At 51.0% G+C, this 25,163-nt stretch overlaps 1 protein-coding gene across 14 annotated transcripts in view; it reads right to left on the reverse strand.

The window, feature by feature from the left end:
* TNK2 (tyrosine kinase non receptor 2) overlaps positions 1–24,182 on the reverse strand; it is a 39,784-nt gene extending 15,602 nt beyond the window's left edge. For 3 of the 14 annotated variants that reach the window (XM_019957150.2, XM_070789090.1, XM_019957184.2), the window contains exons 1-3: positions 6,627–7,029; positions 3,082–3,262; positions 2,014–2,084 (exon numbers count right to left, since the gene is read on the reverse strand). In XM_019957150.2, the coding sequence (XP_019812709.2) occupies positions 2,014–2,084; positions 3,082–3,262; positions 6,627–6,704 (330 nt within the window). In that variant the 5' untranslated portion in view covers positions 6,705–7,029. Of the gene's footprint in view, positions 1–2,013; positions 2,085–3,081; positions 3,263–6,626; positions 7,031–9,265; positions 9,462–9,924; positions 9,946–11,572; positions 11,712–23,979 lie in introns of those variants that run through there. The other 11 variants (XM_070789037.1, XM_070789049.1, XM_019957243.2 and 8 more) reach the window with 9 other exon arrangements.
* Between the last annotated feature and the right edge of the window lie 981 nt (positions 24,183–25,163).

Here is a 25,163-nt window from a genome sequence, read left to right on the forward strand (position 1 = left end):
CAGGGCCAGTCATTCCGTCCTGCCCCACTTGGTCCTCGGTGAGGCCTCCACACAGGTACTGGCTTTGCCAAACTTCCAGGAGACAGCCTGGCTGGAGGCCCATGTCCCCTCCTGACCACACCACCAAATGGGAGCCCACGGTCTCAGGGTGGCCTCAGGATATGTGCCAGAAATGGACTACAGGAGTGTAGCCCGTGGCTGCTGTGGCCCCACACCCAGCTGTGGGGTCAGGGACAGCTCAAAGGCACCCCCCTCCACCCCACCTGTCCCTCTCTGCACCCCTGCCCAGCACAGACTCCAGCCCCTCACCCAAGCAGATGGGCTTTAGCCTCAGGGGCCCTCACAAACACCTCCCGTCCATTTTTAGCCCTGGCCCCTTCTCTGGGTTGCCCATTTGGCGCTGTCTGTCTCCACCCTCCCCAGGGAGTCGGCTGCCCTTCATCCTGCCAGGAGAGAGGATAATTTGAGCCTGAGGTTGGACCGTGAGAGAGAGAGAGAGAGAGAGAGAGAGAGAGAGAGAGACAGAGAGACACAGAGAGAGAGAGAGAGAGAGAGAGAGAGAGAGAGAGAGAGAGAGAGAGAGAGAGAGAGAGTGTGTGTGTGTGTGTGTGTGTGTGTGTGTGTGTTTGTGTGTGTGTAATGGGGTGGGGGTGGGGGAATGGGGAGAGGGGGTGAAGATGAAGCAAGGCCTTGCTGGGGAAGGGCCTGGGAAGACAGCTGGGCTTCTGGAGAGAGGCCCAGAGCTGAGAGCTCAGAAAGAAGGAAGGTTGGGGGACTCTGTAGCCTGAGCTTGGGAGGGAAGGGGCCAAAGGTCAGGGAACAAGAGGGAAGCCCTGAGAGTCAAAGCAGCTCTGACAGTTTAACATGGCCACCCTACCAGGGCATGCAAAGCCCTTGAGGTAGCACACTCTGCTCAGCTGGGCACCTGCCCCCAAGGCTGGCAGAGTCTTGTCTGTACAGGGTGAAGGGGTCTCCAATCTGAGGGCCTCTTCTCACCACTGCTCCATCTTTCCTCCCAGCAACTGGAATCTCTTCCATTCCAAGCCACGTTCAGCTGACAAAGCCCTTCACAGCCTTTTTCTCAAGGGATCCTCCCCAAGGCTCTGAGGTGAGCTGGGCAGTGTGGCTGGCACTGTTTTACCGACCACATATCTCAAATCTGGAGAGGTCAACTGACTGGCCCAGAGACCTCCAGTCAGTCGGAGGTAGATCCAAGACCCCTGAGTCCTGCACACTGCACAACTCTTCTCTCCTGCCTTCACCCACCCCAACACACTCATCCTTCCTGAAAACCTGGGCAAGGGACCAGGACAGTGTCCCCAGAAAAGGCTACAAGATCCCAAGACACAGCCCCTTTGCCAGATCACAGCCAGGAAATCTCTGCTGCCCAATCCCAGGTCCAGCTGTTTGGTACTGCCCACCCCCCACCCAACCCTGAGGCCAGAAGTGGGGCGGGAAGGCCCGGCTGGTTCATTTCCTCTCGCATTGTCTTCCAGACAATGGGCAAAGTTCCACTGAGTCAGACCTGGGACTCACCACTCCACAGACCCAAATTAGAGAAAGGGGGGTGGGGGAGGCCTTGGGGAAGGAAGCTGTCAGGGAGGCCAGTAGACCAGAGAAACCCTCCACAGACTAGGAAGGTGGGGGAGGAGGGAAGCAAAGCCATCCTGGGTCCAGACAGTCCCACCGCCCCATACTGGACAGCGGCCCCAACACTCAGCGCAAGGGCTCAAGTTACAGAGCACTTGTCAACAAGCGCCTGCTCCATGCCCGGCACCACCACCCAGCGGGAGGGGACGTGGAGCCAAGGCTGCATACAGGCCACTCAGCACCGTCTCCAGCGGAGACAGACACTTAGCCGGGCAGCTCTACAAGTACCCTGCCTGATAAGACCCCGGAGGAGGAGGTCTGTACAAAGTGTGAGATTACACCGCGGGGAGAGGGAAGGCTCCCAGGTGACGTCAGAGGCGCCCCAATGAAACCCCACTCCCACCTCCTTCCCAGTCCACCCACCTTGCTCATCCAGGACTTGCGTTTGCACATGGCCTTCCTCCTCTTCACGGCCTCCCACAGCCGCCGCTGGCCTGCGGGGCAGGGGGGAAGGGGAACCCATGCTGTTAAAGCGCTCATCCCCCCACAGAGGCTGCTTCCTCGTCCTCCTGGGGGAGGCCACCACTAGACAGTGCGCAGCGCAGCAACGCCAAGGAACAAGCCGTCCCCACCACCAGGGCCCGGCCGCCATTAACCAGATGGGCGCTGCGTCCCACTTCCAGGCAATTCTTCTCCAAGTGGACGGAGGTGTTTAACCACCAAAACTGAACAGCAGTACTCTTATGTCAACTCTCAAGAAAAAATAGTTAAGTCAAGGTGATGGATAGAATTTCTTCAATTTTGAGTTTTTCTCCCATAAGGCTGTATTATGTTCCTGGCATTAACTGTCAGTTCTCTAGGCTACAAGCAGCGTAAATCAGTATCTAAATTCTCACATTATCACTTATTTAGCTATTTTAGGCTGAATGCAGTAAAAAGTTGCTAACGTTCTACAAGGAACACCATGACTTCTAGAAGCTACAGTCAGTACTTTTAGGATAAACACATGGGGGGAGGGGAAGTTAGCCTATAGAACAGATCTCTGTAGGAGAGAGGAGAGAAAGGGACAGATCAGGAGAAAGGCAGCAACCCATCTGAGGGTTTTTATCTTTCCTTCTCCACAGACCTCCAGACACTAGCCCTCCGGGTGTTTGGCACAGGCTCAATTTACAAACGAGGAGGAGATGGAAGAAATACAGCCTACGTATGTCTGCACAAACAAAACTCAGTGTGTTGTTAATCCTGAGTAGCTAGAAATTTAAGTCAGACTCCTCCAACTGCAATTCACCTTCACCACTGCACACTCATTGTGCACAGCTTTAAGCCCCACCTGGGGAGATGGGGGGGCGGATCTTGGACAGGCAGTGAGAGCTCTCAGCTCTGCCACTCAGAACAAAGCAAGGAGGGCTCTCCCACGAGGCCGGCAGTTCTGAGGACAGACAAGGTAACTGGTCTGTGGGTGACGATGGGCAAGGCCACACCCCCACCTACCGGGCCGGCCCATGCCGATCTTCTCCAGGTCCTCGTTCTTGACATACTCAAAGTGGGACAGGCGGGTGACGTTGAGGTCGTCGCGGAGGCGCAGGAAATACTGCTGGAGCTGCACCTCGGACAGCAGCTCTAGCAGCCAGCCTGTGCCCTCCTCTGGCTGCATGCTGCTGCTCCCCAGCCTCTGTGGGAACAGAAGAGCTGCTCAGGGACTGCAGAAGGAAGGGAGGTAACACGCGGCCCTGCTACTGGCCTGGGCTCACCCACATCTTACTGTGTGCTGCAGGGAAGGACTCAAACCCCCGTCCTGCTCCCCCAAACAGCTGCACGTCGTAAGAGCCTGCAGCCATGTCCTGCTTCCTATGGCAACAGGGGTAGAATCAGGGTACCTGGGACATGGCCCAGGCCCTGGAGTCAGGGTCTTACTCCCTAAATCTGTCACCTGTGGTCGAGTGACCTGAGATCAAACTCTGTCCTCTGGTTCCCCACTGGCTCTTCGACTCTCCTGGCATCACAAACTCTATAAAAATCTGATGAAAATATCGATTGGATCTCCAGGAAAATACATACATTCTTATTCATAATGTTACTTAAAAAAGTTGGGGGGGGGGGTGCAGTGTCCCTTGAGACCCATCCAAGAGCTCTGCAGATCTGAGGGACCCCACAGGGACTAGATGAGCTCCAGCATGTTCCTCCCAATGCCTGACACTGTAGGAGCTTCTCCTCTGGTCCAAAAACCACTCCCCAGGCACCACACAGAACCACAGGAGCTTGGAGGGAAAGAGGGGTGGAGGCCAGGGCGGGCTCGCAGCCGCAGCCCAGGGAGGCAGTGTGGCTCAGCTACAGTCAACAGTTGTCACAACAGGCTGTGGCCTAGTGGTGTCAAAGATTTTCAATTTTTAAAAGAAATACCAGAAATCGGAATCTGTGTGTAAAATCTCACCATTAAAGAAAGTTTGAGGGACTCTGCCAATGGTCCAGTGGTTAAGAATCCACCTTCCAAGGCAGGGGACTCGGGGTCGAACCCTGATCAGGGAACTAAGATCCCACATGCCACGGGGCAGCTAAGTCATAACTAGAGAGAACCCTGTGCACTGAAACAAAAACCCCACATGCAGCAACTAACACTCGACACAGCCAAATAAATATCTTTAAAAAATTTTTTGAAAAGGTAATATAGGCACATGTAAAATACCAAAAGGCACAATGAAGCCATAATAAAGTCTCATCCCTGCCTGCTGCACGGCCCGTCCCCAAAGTCAGCTGCGTTAATGACTTTTACCCATTCTTCCAGACTTGTTTTCCCCCCACACACATACTCACCCATTACCCACACCATTCTGTTCCTTGTTTACACTTGACATTAGATCTTTCTCCTGACTTTTGAACTATGTCAACTAATTCAAGTTTGAAATATACACACGCAAGCACGTGTGTACACTGTGCTGGCCAAACAAAACTCCGTGCAGGTCACAGTCAGGCACGGGGCCACCAGGGAGTGGGCTCCTACCGACACTCCCTGGGGCCCAGAGAATGAGGCCAGTGGCACCCTCAAAGCTAGGCAGCTTGGCTCATCCGACACCAAACCCATCCTGGTCTGAGTAAGACCCCCTCGGAGCTGAGGGCTTGGCCTAGCCCTGACCTGTGTTCAATCCCCGCTGAAGACAGGGACCAGGGAGAAGGCCAGCTGCTCCGAGAACCCCTCCTCCCCACTGGGAGGCAGGCTTGTCCCCCCAGCTCTCCTCCCAGGTCGCTCTGGGAGAGCAGGCGCTCACAGCTTGGGCCCAGGGCGAGCCTCCTGCCCCCACAGTTCCCAGCGGAGCTGCCAGCCCAGTGCCAGAAGCTCAGACTTTCCCAGGCAGCCCTGGGCAGTACAAAGAGCCACGGACAGAAACGAGACGCCCTCAGTTCAAACCCTGGCTCCTCCACTGAGGCGGCGGCCCAGAAGGGGGTTTCCAAACTTTAAGCCCTAACCATTCACCCGCATGGTTCTCAGGAGGCCTGGGTAGCCCCCTAGAGAACATGTCTGGCTGTCAATATGTTGGGGACCGCTAGTGGCAGTGAGTGAGTGCTGGGATTCTCATACTGTCACAAATCCCATACAACTCAATTTATGCAGGTGAAAAATTTACTTATAGTCATCTGAACAGAGAATCAGATTCCATTTTATACACAAACAAGAAAGTATTTTTCTAATTTTAATATAGACTGAATTTTCCTAGAATGGAACTGCTGTGTAAACTGAGGAGAAACTGGCCTTTTGCTTTGTTCGGAGATGAGAAGTTGTCCACCATTCAGAAAGAGGTCACTGCAGACAGCCCACCCTTACTATTTCAAATGTCTCCTCTCAGTCAGCACTTGCCTGACAACATCTTTGCCTCCACGCTGGTTCTACCTGAGGTCTTAGGATCTGACTGCTTCATAACTGAAGCAGTAACTGATTTCCTTTCCATTTTCCTTTATATTACAGGAGGCATTATGTTAACTGACTACACACATAGGCACATGTGCATACACACAGAATAAACAGGTTGTATTTCTATTAACTTTATTTAAGAAAAATAAAAATAACTAACACTTCAACTACAGTTAACCAGATGCTGGGGACAGTTCTAAGCACTTGGCTGATTAACTCACTTATCCTCATACAAAGTCATCCATTACAAACAAGGGGGTATGGACTGAAGAGAGCAGGGCACCACCTCTTTCCAGAAGAAAGCCCCAAAGGACCCCTGTGAAAATCACTAACCCAGGCAGTGTCTCTCTATGGAGTGACCAGACGGGGCCAGCTCGCACCTCCATCATCACTACCTGGTCCCTGGAGCAGAGTGATCCCACCCCCTACACGGCTCAGCCTAAGATGAGGCTGGCCACCAGAGCAGGTGGTCTGAAGACCCCCACTGCGTCCTCCCCAGTCCTCAAGTCCCAGTGCTCCAGGCCCCTCAACCCTACGCTCCTGGGGGCAGGAGGCAGCCACTCCTGAGAACAGCTCAAAGAACTGCCCTGTGTGGTCAGGGCTGGGGGAGACCCAGGGGCCCCTCCCCTGAAGAAGTCTCTGAGAAAGCACAGTCTGGCCTGTTCCTTTTTCCTGAAACACCAGCTAACAAATCTCCCTGCTCCCCAACCCTGGGAACAGGCTGCTCTGCGTGGGGGGGGCATGTGTGGGAAGACGGGAGAGAACACTGGGATCCCGGGGAAAAGAAGGCGGCAGCCAGGGTCCCAGCCCTGTCTCTACCACCCAGCCCAGGGTGACCCTGGACAAGTCCGCTCCCCCACACCCCACCACCAGCCCGTGTCTTGGCTTCCCCCAGCACAGCCCAATCTACACACCTGTGTCTGACACGTGTAGCTCTCGTGGCTGGCACACACACTTCCCACACAACACTTTGCCGACACACTCGTCACCAAGAACACAGCCACCAGGGCAGAGAGGCCCTGAGCCCCTGTCGAGCCCGCCCCGTCCTTCTCGCTGGCCCTCAGCGCAGGGCTGGCTCTGACGAGCTGATTCAGGCCCGGCTGTCCACTCCCGCCCCCAGCCCCCCACTCACTGTGTACAGTCTCCGCCGGAGTCTGGCTAGAAGAGGGAACGAGAGCTCGAGGCCCGGGAACCGACGAGCTGCTGGCATCTCCACGGAGAAGGACCCACCCTGACCAGGTCACCGGGGCTCTGGCCCGAGAAGTGGGGGGGATGGGGGACAGTGGTCTCAGCTCCTGAACTGCAGGTACTGCCCAGAAGGGAGGTTAGCCAGAGGTCTGCCCCAGAGGCCCCCAGAGTCCACACCAGGAGCGGTGAATACAGTAGAAAAATAGGGTGGTTCCCTTTGCTCTACTCTACAGCTGTTTCCACAGCTGGCCAGCCTGGCAGGAACGAGCTAGTTCTTCTCTGGGGTGGCTGTAGCCTGGGTCCTCTGTCCTGTCTCTCTGTCTTCTCTTCAGTGCAGTGGTCACAGCTCAGCCCTACTCCCGGGCTCCCCCACCCGACTGCCCGCCCTCCCTCCGCCTCCCTCCCTCCCCAGCTGAGCAGCTCTGACACTGGCTGAAAAAGGACCTTTCTGAATCACTGCCAAGAAGGCGGCGGGAATGGGGGGACTCTTCCTCCCAGCCACCCGCGCTGCCCCCCCCACCTCCACATACACAAGGCCCCCTGTCTCTGGCTTCCACCCCAGCCCCCATAGTCGCAGACAACTCCTGGGATTTTAGGGTGGGGGCCATGTCAATCAAGCAGCAATATACAAAGAGGCCCCCATATGTGCTTGTGTGGGGGCTCTGAGGGCTAGTGAGGGGGCCTGGACACCAGAAAGTCAATCCTGGACCTTGCATGCAGACCCTTCAGAGACCCTCCCCCATCTCCCAGCCCCAGCCTTGGCTGGGCGTCTCCTGGCTCAGGCCCTAATGTGGCCCTGTTACCCTGGTGCCCGACGGAAATAAGAGTCTGGCAGCCTGCCAGAGTGGGGCAGTCCAGCCAAGGGTGGGTGGGGGTGAGGGGGACGGTGAGGAATCTCCACCCCCTCCCCTGGGGTTCCCTTGTCTGCTATGCACATCACCCAGGATGCCTCCTCCCCAGACCAGCTGGCCAAGATCCAAAGCCCCCTCAAAACAAACAAATAAGCCCCTAAACCCTGTGATGGCTCCACCCCAAAACTATAGGATTCCAGGCTATAAGATGTCTCCTGAACAGTACCTACATACAGGGACAACAGCCCCAGCTAGAGGGAACTGCATCACTCCATCAACCCCCCTGGGCCCCCCATGTTCCTAGAGCTGACAATTGATCCCTCTGGCCCTCCTCAAGGGTGCCAGCTGCTCTTACACCCCCCTCACTACAGCCCCCAGACACACCTGACAGCTGCAGGAAGTTCTCTCAGGCTCCCTCAGCCCCCACCCTCAGCCATGCCCAGGGAGCCCCTGTTTCTTGCACACTGCTCTCTTGTCCCTCTCCAGCTGGCTACCAGCTCTGGGAGCCCCAGCTGGCTGGTGGAATAGGCAGCTGGGGTGAGAGTTTTGGGGAGTCAGCATCCCAGGCTCTTTCTAGGGCCTCTCTCTCAGTGATTGACCTTCCTGGCAAGGAGGTGCTTGAAGGGACAGACATTTCCTGATCTGACCCAAGGCGGGAGGAGGGGGCATGGGACACCCCCAGGCAATCAGTCTCTCTTTCCCAGCCCCCTCTCATCCCCCACTACCCAATACTTATGATGCCAGCCAGGTGCAGCCTCTCCTGGGTCCCAGTGAATCACCAGTCTTAGAATGGAACCACAGCTAACGGACAAGAGGAGGTCAGGTCGCAGTCACACTAGAGCTAACTTTCCCCTAAACTCTGGCACACAATGCCCACAGCACAGAGAAACCTATTACCTACCTCCCACCAAGCACCACTCTGAAGGAAACCCAGGCACCTGACTTAAAGGGGACAATTTAAGCAGGATCACTCCCTCTGTCGAAAGTTGGGGGAACTACTGGATTGGAAGGGCCGAATTGAAAATTACAACCGCCCAGAAAGATGTGTCCCAAACTCACTGGAACCCCAGACCTGATTCTCCCCTTGCACGTCAGGTAAGAACAAGCCTCAACAGCTTGCTCAGCAATCCAGCTGTAGGAGGCTGTGAAGAAAAGTAAAGCGTGGTCAGGGGTCAGAGCTCCGACTAGCCCTGGACCCCTTTCTCCCAGCCTTGGAAAACAGCACCCTTCTTCCCCAGCTTTGTCCTGTCAGTGACTGCCCTCTATTGGCCAAGAGAGAAAGTGCTTGATCTCCAAGGGTAAGGGAGGCAGACCCGTAAACACCCTGATCATATTTTCCAAAGCAAACAAGGACATTTGGCTTAATATGCAGATTCATAAAGCCAGTAAGAGGGAATGTCCAGGCACACGGACTCTGTGTCCGTGAAAGACTAAATCCATATCCTGGCAGTGCTTCCAGTGCTCCCATGCAGCACTAAGGCAAGCCCAAAGGGCAGCTTAATTGGGTCCTAAGGACTCAGAGACACTGAAGCAGATGTCAGCAACAGAAATTCATCACCACTGACTTTCCCCATCCTACCCCACACACAAACACACCACCATTCTTCACCCAGCCTCCTAGCCCCCAGGATCTGTCCTGGGGCCCAGAAGCATAGATACCCCTCACTCCTGACAGGCTGTCCTCAGCTCACCAGCAGACCTCGGGGTCCAGGCTATCTGGCTGCCCCTTTACCTGCGATTCCTCCTCAGCCCCAGTCAGGCGCTGATATGCAGATCTCTCCCCCATGAAATCCAAACTCCCGGCTTTAGGGCCAGAGAGGGGAGCAGAGCCCTCCCGCAGCCCCCCACCGCTCCAGCGCACCGGCAGCGTCACTGCCCTGCGTCCTGAGGGGCCGGGCCTCTGACATCCTTCAGAAGGAGGGCAGGGGCTGTTATAGCGCCTCGGCCAGGGGAAGGCCAGGTCCTCTGCCCCACATGCACCCCACATCTGCCACCTGCAGCCCGAGCAGAGCAGGTTGGTTAGCGGCCTCTCCCGCTGTGCCTGCGGCTGCCCTTCCCCCAATCCCATGCCCAGCCTCCATTCCAAGGAGCCACCTCTCCGCAGAGCAGCGCCACCAGCTGCCCTCCCGCCCCGACCCAGAGAGCCAGGTGTGGGTCCGCACCTTTACTGACCACAGACCCACAGCTCCCCTCAGCCCCTGGCCGCCTCCAGGACCTCAGAGCCACCGATCAGGTCCTGGGAATTCAAGAGCCCCCATACTCCATGATAAGGAGGGGGATCCATCCAAGAGCCCCTATTCTGACTCAACCCGAGACCCCTCCCTCTAGACCTTGGGGCCTGAAACCTCTCCTTCCAGCCCAGCTTCTACCTGGCTGCAAGAATGCGCCCACCTGGCAGGCTCCGCAGTGCACTGCCGCGGCTCCGCACTGCCGCTCCGCACTCCGAGCTAACCTGCCCAGCCCACTCCTCGCCGGCTATGGAAGCCACGCCCCCGGCATCCACACAGGGAAGGAGACCGCAGGCCACCGCAGCCCCCGCCTCCGTCTCTTGGCCTTGACTTCTCCCTGCCGCCGTCCCTCCCCCATCCCACCCCAAGACTGTGCTGGCCCAGTGCCAGGGAGCTCAGAGCCTTCAGGGCCGGGGAGAGTACTGGGGCTGACCTCTCTGGCCTCAGAAGAGTGCAAGTACCCACACTCCCTGCTGGAGGAGCTGCTCCAACAGGAGTCCAACGGGCAGTCTCCCCAGTGCCGCGATGAGGACACTGCCAATGGAAGAAGGCCCACTGCAGAGGCTCTTCCTCTCCCTCTAGCCCGGAGGGCCCCAAGGTGCCACACGCACACCCTCTCATTACGATGGCATGTGAAGCATCCACTGACTCCTCAGCACCAGCTATTTAGGGCTGAGCTCAAGGCACCCTCACCCCTTTGGGGTTTGGGGCAGAGGAGGAGGGAAACGCTGAGACATCAACACACACCACTTGAAGACTGAGGAAGGAGACCCCAAGTGGGCACCAAGTGAGTTCCCATAAGGCTCACTGTCTTCAAAAGCTCCTTCTCCACCTTGAAGCACGCTGGTACAGGGGATGACCTTGCCAGGGTATGTGTTGTTACTCAGTCATGTCCAACTCTTTACGACCCCATGGATGGTAGCCCACCAGGCTCCTCTGTCCATGAGATTCTCCAAGCAAGAATACTGGAGTGGGTTGCCATTCCCTTCTCCAGGGGATCTTTCTGACCCAGAGATCGAACGGGAATCTCCTGCATTGCAGGCAGATTCGTTACTGCTAAGCCACCAGGGAAGAGACCCTACCAGGCAGGGTGCTTATTCTAGGCAGAAGCTCCTCTGCTCCTACTGCAGGTCTCCAGAGCTCCAGAAGGCAGAAACTGGTTTTGGGAACAGCAGCAGGAACCCAAACTCAGGAGACTGTAGAGATAGAGAGGTTGAAAAAGATGCCCACACATCCTTTCTCCAGGTTGGATAAAGGGTTCGATCTAAACCATTCCCCCTTCCTGCTTTCTTCCTGCCTCCTCCCTTCCTAAATCTCTTGCCTCCTACTGCCATCCTGTTACAAGACATCCACAAGATCCAAACTGCCTCTCGGGTTTAGGGAATCTACCCCACAGGTACACCCCATGATCAACAACTTGGCCCCTTATCTCCAAAGGCAGCCGATAATGGCCAGGAACCAGCCTGCCTCTGCTGTCCCCTCCCCTCCCCCAGGCTCTCCTACAGCATCAGTGGAGTGACAAATCTACACTGAGGAGCAGACGTGACATGTAATTTCCGGCCAGAGGATTTTTCCAAAACAATCTACCGTATTCTCAAGAATATATGCCAACCCCACCTCCAGGCCAGCCCTCTCCCACCTCTGCCTTCCCTCTTCTCCAGGCCCTGGAGGGAAGATAACATATAGGAGAGGAGAAAGAGTGTGTGTTTGGGGAGAGGGGGGCGGGGGGTAGGTTATGGCTCTTCTTCCGACCTGAGGATTATCTTGCCTCCACATGCTAGCCCCACCAAACCCAGTCAACTTCAACTCACCCCTCTGTGTGCAGGGCCTAAGCTTCTGGACCAGGGCCAGGCTGGTTCCCCGTGGGACTTCATCCCAGAGGAACTGCATCAGGAAACCTCACTCCTTCAGGTCATCCCAGGTCTGAAATCACACTGGTCTGGGAGGAGGCTGGCCACAGGCCAAGGGAGAGAAGAGGGTGATTCAGACACACACCATGGCTGTCCACACCCTCTCCATCTCCAGGACGCAGTGACCCACTCCCTTCCAGGGGAGCTTGGCAGCTGAGGTCCTGGGATAGACAGTCAAGGCTGAGGCATATTTGCCAGCACTGGGGGGCGCACAGGCCTTGAGTCTAACTAACCCTGAAGGTTCTTCACCCTTCTCCTTAACTGCTGGTATTTCTTAAGACTTTGAAACTCTCCCTTCCTTCTCTCTGTACCTGGGGGGTGGCAGTGGGGGGTCACCTCCTCTCCTCCTAGGGTTCCGATTAGCCCCATGTGCATTCCTGAGCTCCTGAAGCTCTAGACCTGTGTTTCCAGACATGCCCAGCTGGCTCCACCAGGGGGATACAGGGGTACCACACGCGTCCACACTGAGCTCAGCCTCCCCGACCTTAAACCAAGCGTGTGCTCCTGTCTCCGGACTGAAAATGTCATAAGCCAATGCCAGCCACCTAGGCTGGAAACCTCACCCTGGGCTCCCCGACCATAACTCCCTACTCACTCCCCCATGGGGCAGACCATAAAATCTGCTCTCTGCCTCCTCATTCTCCCTCCCATCAATCTCACTGCGATGCGAGTCAGAAAGAACCTGAACTGAAATCTTGGTTGTATCACTCTCTAATCATTTGGGCAACTGACAACCTCTAAGCCTCAATTTCCTTATCTGTAAAATGGAGATAAACAATGCCTCCTGCATCAAGTGCAAACTCAGTGAGGTCACGAGTAGCACACCTGGCACAGCATCCGGTACACAGTCCCTACTGTTACACTCATCTGAACACAAGTCTCAAGTTCCTTTCCTGCTTGCATCCTTCTGTAACTCCTCACTGAGCCAATTACAAGGCCCTTCACAATCCACCTCTCGTATATTTGTCCACCTCCACCTCTTTTATCATTTCCTTCAAATGTCTCCATGTTCCAACCAAATCAAATAGCCTTTCCTGGAGCTTAATGTCTTTGTGCTATGCTTTGCGATTTACTGTCTACATCATGAACTCCTACACATCCCTCAAGACCCAGCTAAAACATCACTTCCTTTATGAATTCCTATTTCCTATTCCCAAATGGTTAATTTTTTTTTTTACAATGCTTCCTATGTTATCTTGTTAAAGTATATTTGAAACCAAAGTGGCATATCACATAATAGCACATGTGGAAAATAGTCAAGAGAATGAAAAAAAATGTTTAATTATCCATCATGTTCTGCTCCTTTAAGGGTCACTGTTTCTGTACCACTCTGTATTAATATAAAATTCTATTGAGGGAGCCCTACATACGTACCTCTCTCGTGGTTTATACATTGTAAAATAACCATCTGTTTATATCTGTCACCCTGAAGAAGAATCTGGCAAGGCACAGGTGGTCAACAGAGTTCGCTGAAAAGGACCTCAAGCCTTTGTGATGGACCTGTCTATATTCCAGTGAGCTGTGCCACCTACGTCCAGTGAATATCAGGAATAAACCTGGTTGCCCTCGTTGGCTCTGGCTTTGCTCCGCTTCCCCCACCAACCCCTACCCTCTGTCATTATTTCTAATCCAGAAAAGCAAGTAACTTTGTGTGGGCTACCAATCTCGTTACAGTTACCCCTGTCCCAGAACTACTAAGCTACTTTGCTCCCACAAAGCTATCTCAGCTCCGGGGGACAGCACAGCAGTCCCTCAAGACAGAGGGGGAGTTTTGACTGAAGGCTGCCTTCTCATCAGACTGGACGGAGATGCTGAGAGAGGGAGAGCTGGGGTACAAGACGCCACAGGGTTGACTGATGGGAAGGAGGTCTGGTTTGTCAGGCATCCCAGCCGCAAAGAGAGAGAAAGGACAGGGACAAGGCAGTGAGAGGGTGGGAAGGCAGGGCGTGGAAGCCGGCACAGACACACCAGGTCAGGGACCCTCCTATACCTCATCTCCTTTGACTCCAACAGAGAAGGAAGTGTAACTTTCAGAAAGCAAAGGGAAGAAGCTGACTAAACAGCACAACACAGACCCAGGCTGACCCCAACACCTCACCATATCTATCAATTTGCTCTTGAACGTATTTTGTAGCTGTTTCACGCTCCACCAGTTGAAGACTGGTGTGCCAACCCTGACACCCAGAGAGAGGACACAGAGAGTCCTGACACATTCCTGAGGCATCCCTCCCCCGCATAGAAACACCACCCGGGTGTGTCAGTGGGTAAATTCCAGCAGCTGTCTGGGTCTCTTGCACACACGTACCACACACGCCTGAGTGCCAGGGCTGGGATGCAGGGCACTGCAGCGAGCTGCCTCTCAGCACCCTCTGGCCCAAGCATCATCACGGCACCAAGGCCCAGAAGTACAGGCTCCTGGGAAGAGATGAAGGATGGAGTCCGGCTTGCAGCAGCCAGCCACTCCCAGAGCTCTTCAGGGCTGGTCCTGCTCAGGCCTCACCCCACCCCCACCCCCTCAGCAAGAGCCTAGAGCTGAAGGGGCCTATTGTTGGGGCCTGGAGGTGGGGTGGGGAATGAAGCCAGAGCTGTGAACTGGAGAGCATTTACTCTGAGAGCAGGACTGCTCATCCCCCTGGGACCATGTCCACACCAGAACCCCAGGAGCTAGGAATATCCAGTGCAGGGTGGACTGCTGAACTGGGAGAGGAGGAGTCCGAAGGTGGGAGTGAGAGAAATGTCAGGGACTACAAAATATTTTAAGTTACCTTACATCCCACCCATTTTAGCCATAAAGAAACTGAGACCCTGAAAGGGAAGGACCACGCCAGGTCTCAGGCGCCTTAGAAGCTGTCACAAGGAATGGATGCCTACGAGTCAGGGGAGATCAACAGTTCAGAGCAACGGTGATTCCCTTCTAGCCATGAAGGGGCAGCCTTGCCAAGGTCAGGGGCCTGGGAAGAGAACTTGCCTCAGTGGGAGTCACAGCATCCAGGCGACAGGCAGAGACAGGAAGAACCCGGAGTTCTCACCTCCAACAGAAGCCTGTGGCTCCCAGAACCTAGAGGTGCTGAAGGAGGGCCCAGACCAAACTTCTCAACACCCGCCTCCTTCAGTCACTCACCACATACCCACTATGTGCTCACCCTGTGCTAGGTTTGGGGGAGTATGACAGAGAAGTCACAACCTGGGTTCTCAAAAAGACACTGTGTGCAAGTTCTTCACTAAAAGCTTTTATTTTTTTTATTGCCTGAATAACCTTCCCCCTTACTACCCTACGTTATCCCAGTTTTACAGATGAGGAAACTGAGGCTCTGGAGACATGACCAGGGTCATGCAGGGAGTAACAGCTGAACCAGAATTCAGTCCATATACAACCGGACACGAAACGGCTTGGTTGGAGGGTTGGGGCTCATGGAGGGCAGGACTGGAATCCTATTTGTTTATATTTAACTGAATGAATTCATGGATCCTGGGAGGAAGTTTAAAGAGGGGACAGAGGTTTCAGGAAAAGACACATGCACATAATTCCACTTCTTCCCAAAACCCTCCTGAGGTGGCAACTGTCAAAAGAGGAACTTTCTGAATGGCACAAGTCCCTAAGGACAGGAAGAAGAGCAGAGGAGAAAAACCACAACAAAGCTTTAGAAGCCAGAAAGCAGATGGGCCAGTGGCTACGGAGAGCAGACCTGAGAAAATCCCCAGTCTCAGGGTGAAAAGTCCTTGACTGCCCCCCACAGAATCCTCAGAAGACCTGGGAACTAGCAGCCCCAGAAACCTCTAGAAGAAGAACAGGAGACAGAGAGAAGTGCTAAAAATACACAGGATTAGTTAAAAGCTGTTTAAGAAGCAGTAAGACCCCTCTGGACTCCCTCCCCAATACAAAGCCACTGGGTGGCTGCCCTGGTACCACCCAGCAAAGTCGGGACTTTCCTTCAGAGGTAAACTGCCGGTCTCCGACTGGCACAGCAGGCTTGGCTGAGAACCGGATGCCATGGCCCTAAAAAGGAAGGCACACATAGACATGGCGATTCTAGTTCCCCTTCTGCATTCCCTCCAGCAACGTGGAGCCAGGCCTCCATCTCCTAGCAGAAGACAGGGGTATCCTTTCGGAGGACTCTGAACAGGCAAGAAAGATACAAAGAAACCAACCCTGGGAGTCCCCCTCAAACCGTCCAGCCAGGTCACCATATGAAGAGGCTCAGTCAACAAGACCACCCAGTGCTTGCAGTCAAGAGCAGATGACAAAAAAATTCTCAGACACCCAAGCAAAGCCTCTAACATGGAAGAAAGTAAAACACAGAAAAAAAGAACTGAGAATAAACAAGACTACACAAGAGAAGAAACTTTCTGACAGAAAATGCTCATTAATATCCTGAGAGAGACAAGATGTTTCATCTTGTCTTCTTATACAAAACAAGAAGACGATATATATATATATATATATATATATATTTTTTTTTTTTTTTTTTTAAACAAGGGGAATAAAAAATTACAAACAGGCAGAAGACATAAAAAATTCAATAGACCCATCACCACCTCTCCCAGCAGTCTTGCCCTGGCAGTAGGTGCTTATAAATTTGTTCAACAGATCTATTTGCAAATCTATTTGTTGAATAAATAATGAGGTACTATTTCAAACTTTAATGCCCATACAGATCACCTGAGGATTCTTGTTAAAATGCAGATTTAGATTCCACACATATGGGGTAGGGCCTAAGTTCTGCATTTCTAACAAGCTCCCAGTGATAATGTGCTGGTCCTTAGCCTACACTCTGAGAAGCAAGGGTCTCTGCTAAACTCTGGAGCAGTGGTTCTCTGCACTAGCTGTGTATTAAAAAATCACCTGGTGGGTAGGAATGTGTCAATGTATGGGTCCCACCCACTGAGATTCTAAACTTGGTCTAAGTGAGATTTAGGCACCATATCGTTAAATCTCTTCAGATGAATCCAGACTGGGGTTAAGAACTGCTGCTCTAGAGAGAAAGCCTGTAATTGTGCTAATCATTGGTCCTGGCCAGAACAGTCGTGTTTTCAAATATTCTCCGCCACTGACCCTGACCACTCTCAGAAGGTTCTTCTCATCATGGCCATGAGCACCAGTTTATGGGACTACTTACTATACAGATGATAATTCTTAACACTAAATCCTATTAATGTCAGTGGATGGAAAAATCATTCTACTAAATTTCTAAGAAATTCATTCTGAAAATTTCTTCTTCAGATTCACACACTTCTCTTAATTTTTCTAATTTAAAAAAATCTGAGTCTTAAAATGTTAGCAAATTAAGTCCTTAAAAAAAAAAAAAAAGGTGTTTTTTGTTTTTTAGTGAAATATGGATACTTCCCTAGCCAAAAATCCTAACCCATTCTTCCAATATGTCTATTAAAACTTAAGGTGACTTTAGTAGTTTTCTGTCTATTTCATCCATGCCATGGGATAAAAGAACATCAACAGACATTTTCTGCTATCAAAATTGCTAAAATCACAACAGAAGGGATGGAGGGAAAAGTACAGGGAATTGCCACAATGGAGAGCAAAAGTCCACACCAAAGCTACATAATTAAAGAATATTGGAGATGAAGAAAAGACGCTATAAACTTCTGGGCAAGGGGACAAAACAAGGATTGGGAATGACTTTAGACATTAATGTTAACTCTGGAACTTAACAGCAATGTTTTTAAGATTCCAGAGCAACTGCCAGCCTGAAAGTGAAAACCGCTCAGTCGTGTCCAACTCTTTGCGACCCCATGGACTGTATGCGACCCCATGGACTATACAGTCCATGGAATTCTTCAGGCCAGAATACTGGAGTGGGTAGCCTTTCTGTTCTCCAGGGGATCTTCCCAACCCAGGGATCGAACCCAGGTCTCCCAAATTGCAGGCAGATTCTTTACCAGCTGAGCACAAGGGAAGCCCAAGAATACTGGAGTGGGTAGCCTATCCCTTCTTCAGCAGATCTTCCCAACCCAGGAATCGAACCAGGGTCTCCTGCACTGCAGGCAGATTCTTTACCAACTGAGCTATCAGGGAAGCCCATTTCCAGCCTAGATCTCTATATTTACTAATTAAGTGACTTGATTATCAGACTGGCAAGGTCTCAGAATAATCTACCATTCTTTCACCCTCCTCTTGGGAAGCTATTGAACGATGCGCTATCCCAAACTAGAGAATAAACGGAACAAAGGGGAAGATAGGAAATGGGAAATGCAACACGGGAAGGCAGTGATGGAAATGCCCAGGATACTGAAAGGGAGAGCCCAGGAGGACAGCTAAGCATCAGTGATAGAGAGCAATTAATCCATGCCATCAGAGCACAAGGTCTGAAAGAGCCTTCTTCAGAAAGGTGAATCTGATAGAATTCTTAACAGAATTGACATCCTGAGAAATTCAGACAGCTAGTGTGGGGTCTAACTGAAAGGTACATAGAAAACTAAGCAAACAAGAAAAGTCAACTCCAGGAAAAACAAAAAAGTGTGCAGGAAAGGAGAAGTCATGGTTTACTACATCATACCATAAACAATGAATAGCAGACTGATGAAAAAATGAGATACATCCAGAGTGGATGGACTGGAAGATGGGAAGAGTAAAGGTGGTAGTGAGAGAATTAAAGTAAAATCCCCAGCTCTGGCCAAGACAGAACAATATAGATCAGACTTATCCTCCTGACAGAAACAACAGAAACATGGACAAAATACACAAAATGGTTTTGAAGACACCGTATATCAAGATACAAAGACCAGTGATACCTAGGAGACAGGAAACAGAGGAAGTCAGCCCTATAGTTGAGTTTCCAGGCTACAGAACAGGGAACTAAAAGCCCACAGATTCAAGAAGCTCAATGACTCAAACACAAGACACAAGAAGAAAAGTATATCATTGCACATCATAACCCAATTGCTCAAAGTCAGTGATAACATCTCAAGAAGTAGTTGGGAAAGGCAAAGGAGACATGCTACATACAGGGAACAAAGATGACAACAAATTTCTTGCAGAAAACAATGGAAATGAGAGGACAGAGACACTGTATCATTAAAACTAGTGATTTACAATTCTATTCCACTGAAAATATCTTTTTTAAAATAAAGACTAAATAAACTGTTTAAACATATAAAAGCTGAAAGAATTCAATACCAGCAGACCTGCACTATAATAAATGTTAAAAGAAATCCTTCAGACAGAAGAAAAATAATACCATATAGAAATGTGTGTGAGTGAAAGTTGCTCAGTCGTGTCCAACTCTGTGCAACCCTATGGACTGTTGCCCACCAGGCTCCTCTATCCACGGGATTTCCCAGGCAAGAATACTGGATTGGGTTGCCGCTTCCTTCTCCAGTATAGAAATATAGATTTATGCAAACAAATGAATAGCACTGGAAATGGCAACTACATGGTTAAATAGTTAACATATTTTTCTTACTGTTCAAAATACTTTAAAAGATAAATTAACTGTTTAAATAAAAATCTTACCATTGCTGCATGGGGGTTGTCACGTGCATAAATAAAATTTCTGATAATAACTGCATAAAGGAAAGAAAAAGTGAAAATGTACTATTTTATGGTTCTTACATCACTTGAAGGCAGACTATAATACATCAAAGATGTATATCATGAATCCTGCAGACATTACAAGGAAAGAAAACTATCCTCATAAAAATAGATGCAAAAAATCTTAACAAATTTTTTAGAAAACAGCATTCAACAATAGAAAGAATAATCATCATGACCCAATGGAGTTTGTCTCAGGAATGCAAGGTTGATCTAGCATTTGAAAAAAATTAATGCATGACAATTCCACACATTAACTAAAAAAGAAAATCCTATGATCATTTTGAGAAACACAGAAAAAGACATTTGACAAAATCCAACATCCATTTCTATGGATTTTCTATTAAAAATCCCAGTAAAATAAGAATAGAAGGGAGCTTATTCAAACTGATAAAGATCATACATGAAAAAAAACTATTCATAATGGTGAAATACTGAAGACTTTCCCCTGAAGATCAGGAACAATATATCTAATCTTCCACTTAATATTATGCCAGAGGATTAGCCAGTGCAATCAGGCAAGAAAAAGAAATAACAGATATAAAGATCAGAAAGGAAGAAGTAAAACTGCCTGTGCTAGCAGATGACATGACAGTCTATGTATAAAACCCAATGGAAGCCACAAAAAAGCTACTAGAACAAGTCTGTTCAGCAAGGTGGGAGGATATGAGTATATAATACTCAGAAGTAAAAAATTGGAAATTGAAATTTAACAAACAACACCATCTTACACCAACATTGTTGGCAATAGCAAAAGGTCGTAGCAATCATTGATGAATAAATGAAATGTAATATAGTCATACGATGGATGACTATTCAGCCTTAAAAGAAAAAAATTCTGACACATGCTACAACATGGATTAACCTTGAATACATTATGATAAGTCAAAAAAGCCAGTCACAAAAGGACAAACACTGTATGATGTCAAATTCATAGAGACAGAAAGTAGAATGCGACTGCCAGGGGCTGAGGTAGAAGGAGGAATACAGAGGTTGATTAATAGGTACAGAGTTTCAGTTCTGCAAGATAAAAAAAAGTTCTGGAGATGGATGACAGCAATGGTTGTACAACATAAATACACCTAACCTGGAGAATCCCAGGGACAGAGAAGCCTGGTGGGCTGCAGTCCATGGGGTCGCAGAGTCGGACATGACTGAAGCGACTTAGCAGCAGCAGCAACCCTACTGAACGACACACTTAAAAATGGTTAACATGGTAAGTTTTCTGTTGTGTATATTTTACCACAGTTAAGGTAGATAAATTTTTAAACAAAATGCTGAATTCCATTAAAAATGCCATTTATAACAACACCAAAAATTTGCAATACTTAAGGATACATCTGACAAAAGATTTAAAAGGTTTGTACACTGTAAACTACAAAACATTGGTGAAACTCATAAATATAAATAAATACAGAGGTGCACATTGTGCATGGGTCAGGTTCAATATTCTAAGATATCAATTCTCCCCAAATTGGTCTATAGAGTCAATGCAATTCCAGCAGGCTATTTTGTAGAAATTAACAAATGGCTCTAAAATACAAATGTGCAACAAACCCAGAATAACTACAGCAATTCTGAAAAGGAAGAACAAAGTTCAAGATCTTTCCGTGATTTCAAGACTTACAATAAAATCTAGTGATCAAGATAATGTGGTCCTGGGATAAAGATAGAAAAGTTAGATCAATGGAACAAAACAAAATTCACAATCAGATCTACACATATACAACTGATTTTCAATAAAGGTACAAAGACAACTCCATGGAGAAACAAGTCTATTCAAAAAATTCTGGTGAACAACTGGACCTCCACATGCAAAAAACTGAACACCCTGCACCATATACTAACCCAAGAATTAAACCCAAATAGACCATAGACCTAAATGTAAAATCCATAACTATAAAAGTTATAGGAGGAAACCATCGTGCTTTCAGTCAGGCAGAGAGTTCTTAAGACACCAAAAGCGAAATCCATAAGAGAACACATTGGTAAATTGAAGTTCATTAAAATCTAAAACTTTGGCTCTTTGAAAGACACAGTTAGGAGAATCAAAATGCAAACCAAAGCCTGGAAGAAAATATTTTCAAATCATATATCCCATAAAAGGCTTGAATCCAGAATACAAAAGAACGCCCAAAACTTAGAATGGAAAAAAAAAACCCACACAATTAAAAAATGGGTAAACAATTTGAACAGACACATCACCAAAGATAAACAGATGGCAAATAAGCACATGAAAAGATGCTCAACATTAGTCATTACATAAACGCAAATTAAAACCAAAATGAGATAGCATTACAGACCTATTAGGGTGTCTAAATTTAAAGAGACTGACAAATGCTGACAAAGTAGCAAACTAGAACTTTCATACACAGTTGGTGGGGATGTAAATTGGTACAACCACTGTGGAAAGCAGTCTGGCACTTTGTTAAAAAATGAAATGTACATCTACCATATGCTCCAACTATTCCAGTCCTAAGGATCTCTCCAAGAGAAATAAAAGTATATGTCCATACAAATAATTATACAAATGTTCTTAATAGTTTTACTGTAATAACCAAAAACTGAAAACAACCCATCAGGAGGTTAATGGATAAAGAGACTGTGGTATGCACATACAAAGGAATACTACTCAGCAATAAAAAGGAATAAGCAATTGATACACACAAGAATATGGATGAATCTCAAAATACTTATGCTGACTTAAAGAAAGCCAAGCCAAAACAAACAAACAAAAATACTGTATGATTCCATTTCCTTAAATATAGGTAATATGAACTAATGTGTAGTGACAGAAAGCAGACCACTGTTACCTAGGGAAGGGGGATGGCAAAGGAGGGACAGGACGAATGAATTACAAAGGGGCACAAAAGAACTTTTGTGGGGGAGTCTGAAAATAATGGGTATGTTCATTATCTTGATTGTGGTGGTAGTTTTCCAGGTATATACAAATGTTAAAACTTATTAAATTATGTTTTAAATATGTTCCAATAAATATATTCCAATATGTTCCTCAATAAAGCTGTTAATAAAAACAAAAAAGCACTTCATCTTCCAGAATAAAACACAGGGCAGGGTAATAATCATGGACTTCGGGGACACAGGAAAAGGTCTGGGAGCACCAACCCCTCCTACCTAATGTCCACTCCCATGGCTCCTAGGAAGGTGGATGCTAGGCTGGCAAAGGGTCTGAGCCCTCTGCACTGAGGACACTGTCGGGAAAACAGCAGCCCACCTCATAGAGGAGGAAACTGAAGCCCAGAGACATTATCTTGCCTCAGAGGGTTACACAGCTAGTAAATGGTTTAAACCCAGACCTGCCAAAGTCCTTTCTCTTCATCTACCACAAATTCAAGAATCAACCTGAAAAAGGGTAAAGGTGTGCGCTTGTGTGTCTGTATTCAGAACAATTCTCTCCACTGAAACCAGAGAGCCAGAACCAGTCTGGCCATCCCAAGAGCCAGACTCCTTGGACACAGAAGCTGAACTTCCGGTGCCTGAGTGTTTGTGGTGGCAGGATGACAGGCAGGCGTGGGATGAAGCTGACAGTCAAGTCTGGGTTTGCATGGGGAGCAGGCTAACCGGCTCCTCCAGCGGAGTCCCAGCAGCTGCCTGCCGAGGATGCCACCACCACTCTCCATGCCTGACAGAAAAGGACCATCTCCACCCAGTCCGGTTGGGACAGGGGTTCTGGGGGCCATCTGACTCAGAGCCACTCCCTGGGCTGGGGCAGAGATGGGTCTTGGCGACGGTCCTGAGACAGGCAGCAATTTGCACCCACCTCCACCTGAGGGCTAGAGAAGCAAGAACCCACACAGTGCCAGGTAAGAGATGAACATCCGTAAGAGGACGAGGCCCATAGATGAACCACCAAGTCCCTATGGGGCAGGAATGAACAGCCTGGCACCCAGACCATGAGGGAGTCAAAAGGAAGCCATATTTAGCCCCCACCTCTGCAAGCCCTACCTCCAAGCTGGGCTGGAAGCTGGCCCTGGCTGGTACAGAACTCATGATGCCACAGCTCAGCTGCTCATCTGTCCACCTCCTTGGGGTGGGGCAGAGGTCTGGGCCACACAGGATGCCCCGAGTCCAGCGATGCAGATACCCCTCCTCTCCCTCATTTTCAGACTGGGGTCCTGAGAGCCCACACGGAGACAGGGCCTCACCAGTGGCTCTCCACCCTCCTGCCCACTATTTATCCTTGGCTCTGGGCCCTCACTATTAATCAAATGTGACAAGAAGGTGTGGCGGGAGCAGGTCAGGCTCGTGCCCAAGTCACTGATTGCCACACTCATCTCAGCTCATGTGGCTACAGTTACAAGATAAGGTCCTGTCCTTGCAATGTTGCCCCTTCCCTTTTTTGGAATGTGATTTGAGGACGTGAGGCAGCCTGTGCTGACTGCACCACCCCAGCTAGGGCATGAAGCACCTCCACTGGTAGCTGGCTGGGGGGTGGGGGGGAGGCGATTACTTCCTCTGCAACCTCACCCTAGGGCTACCCCTCTCTTCCTTCTGCCCAGGCCTGGCAGTCACCCAGACAGTCTCACCGCCAGTCTAGACTCTAAGGAAATGTCCCATCACTCCAGTTGGCACAAACAGTGCTGGGGGGAGGGGCCCTGCCTTGCCGTTGAAAACTGCACTGCTTGGGTCCTCTCCAGGTTTAAACACGGGGAAGGAAAAAAAAGGCAGTTCGGAGACCACGCTCTCCTGAAGTAACTACAGCCCCCTCCTTCCAATTGAGAACAGAACTGGGCTTCCTTACCTGCTGCCTTCCACTGGCTCACTGCAGACACTGCTTCTATGATGTCCCAGCCGAGGTGGCAGAAAAGGACCCAGCAGGGCACTGCTTGCTACCGGGCAGTGGTTTCCAACGCCCCCAGGTTCGCGGTGCTCTTCTTCTCCCCTCTCCCCAAACCCCTACATTCTGCGCTCACCTCGACCCCGGCCCGGCCCCGCCCGGCCCTGGTGCCGAGCAGCCGGCCCGTGGGTTACCACCTCCTCCTCCGCCTGCGCCTCCGGATCCTGTGCCCCTCAGGGGGACCCTCCGCCTCCTGGGACCCCTTCCCGTCCAGGTATGTTTCCTGGACAGCCCGCACCACCTGTCCCTCCTGTACCCCAGGCAGCCAATTCGCTTCCTGCACCCCCAGACGTCCCTCTCCCTCAGGCCCCCGGGGCCCCACTGGCCGGGCCCTCCCCAGCAGTTCGAGTCTCTTGCGACGGGCCGGGACCTCTCCCAGGACCACCGCCTCCCGTCTGAGGTGCCCGCAGCTCTCCCAGTACTGCTCCCCGGAACTTTCGAGCTCGTCTCTGCGCTCCCAAGAGCCCTCCCCGAACTCGGACAGCTGCTCGGGCTGCTGCAGCAGCCGACGTGGGCTCCCCTCCCCCCGTTCCTGCACCCCGGTGCGGGCCTCCCCCCGCTCCTGCACTGCGGGGCTGCTTTCCCCTTTCTCCTGGTGCTGCTTGCCGGGCCCCAGCCCCTCCTCCTGCACCACCGGCCAGCCCGCGGAGCCAGTCCACGGCGGCGGGCGCCTCCAGTCCGCGCCGTCCGGCGGCCCCCACACCACCCCCAGACTGGGCTCGTGGCCCCGGCCGCCCCGCTCCTGCACCCCCGGGCCCACCCCGCCCTCCTCCTGCACCGCCGGACCCACGCCCCCCTGCTCCTCCACGCCGAGCTTCAGCCCGCGGAGCTGCTGCGGGCCCCAGCTGAGAACCCCGACCAGCTGCGGCTGCTGCTCCGGCAGCCCTGGGCTGAGCCCGCCGCGCTCTTCCTGCACAACTCCCCGCCTGGGGCCCCCAGCCGGCACTGCCCAACGCACTCGCCTGCCCCCCAGAGGCCGCGCGGTCCCGCCCCTCCAGATGGTGCTGTCCTCGGCGTCCGCTCACACCTCCCCGCGCCCGGCTGCTTCCGCCCCGTCCCCCGGGGGAGGGGGCTGCGGGGTAGCGTCC

This window comes from Bos indicus, chromosome 1, assembly GCF_029378745.1.
Source record: "Bos indicus isolate NIAB-ARS_2022 breed Sahiwal x Tharparkar chromosome 1, NIAB-ARS_B.indTharparkar_mat_pri_1.0, whole genome shotgun sequence".
NCBI classification, from domain to species: domain Eukaryota; kingdom Metazoa; phylum Chordata; class Mammalia; order Artiodactyla; family Bovidae; genus Bos; species Bos indicus.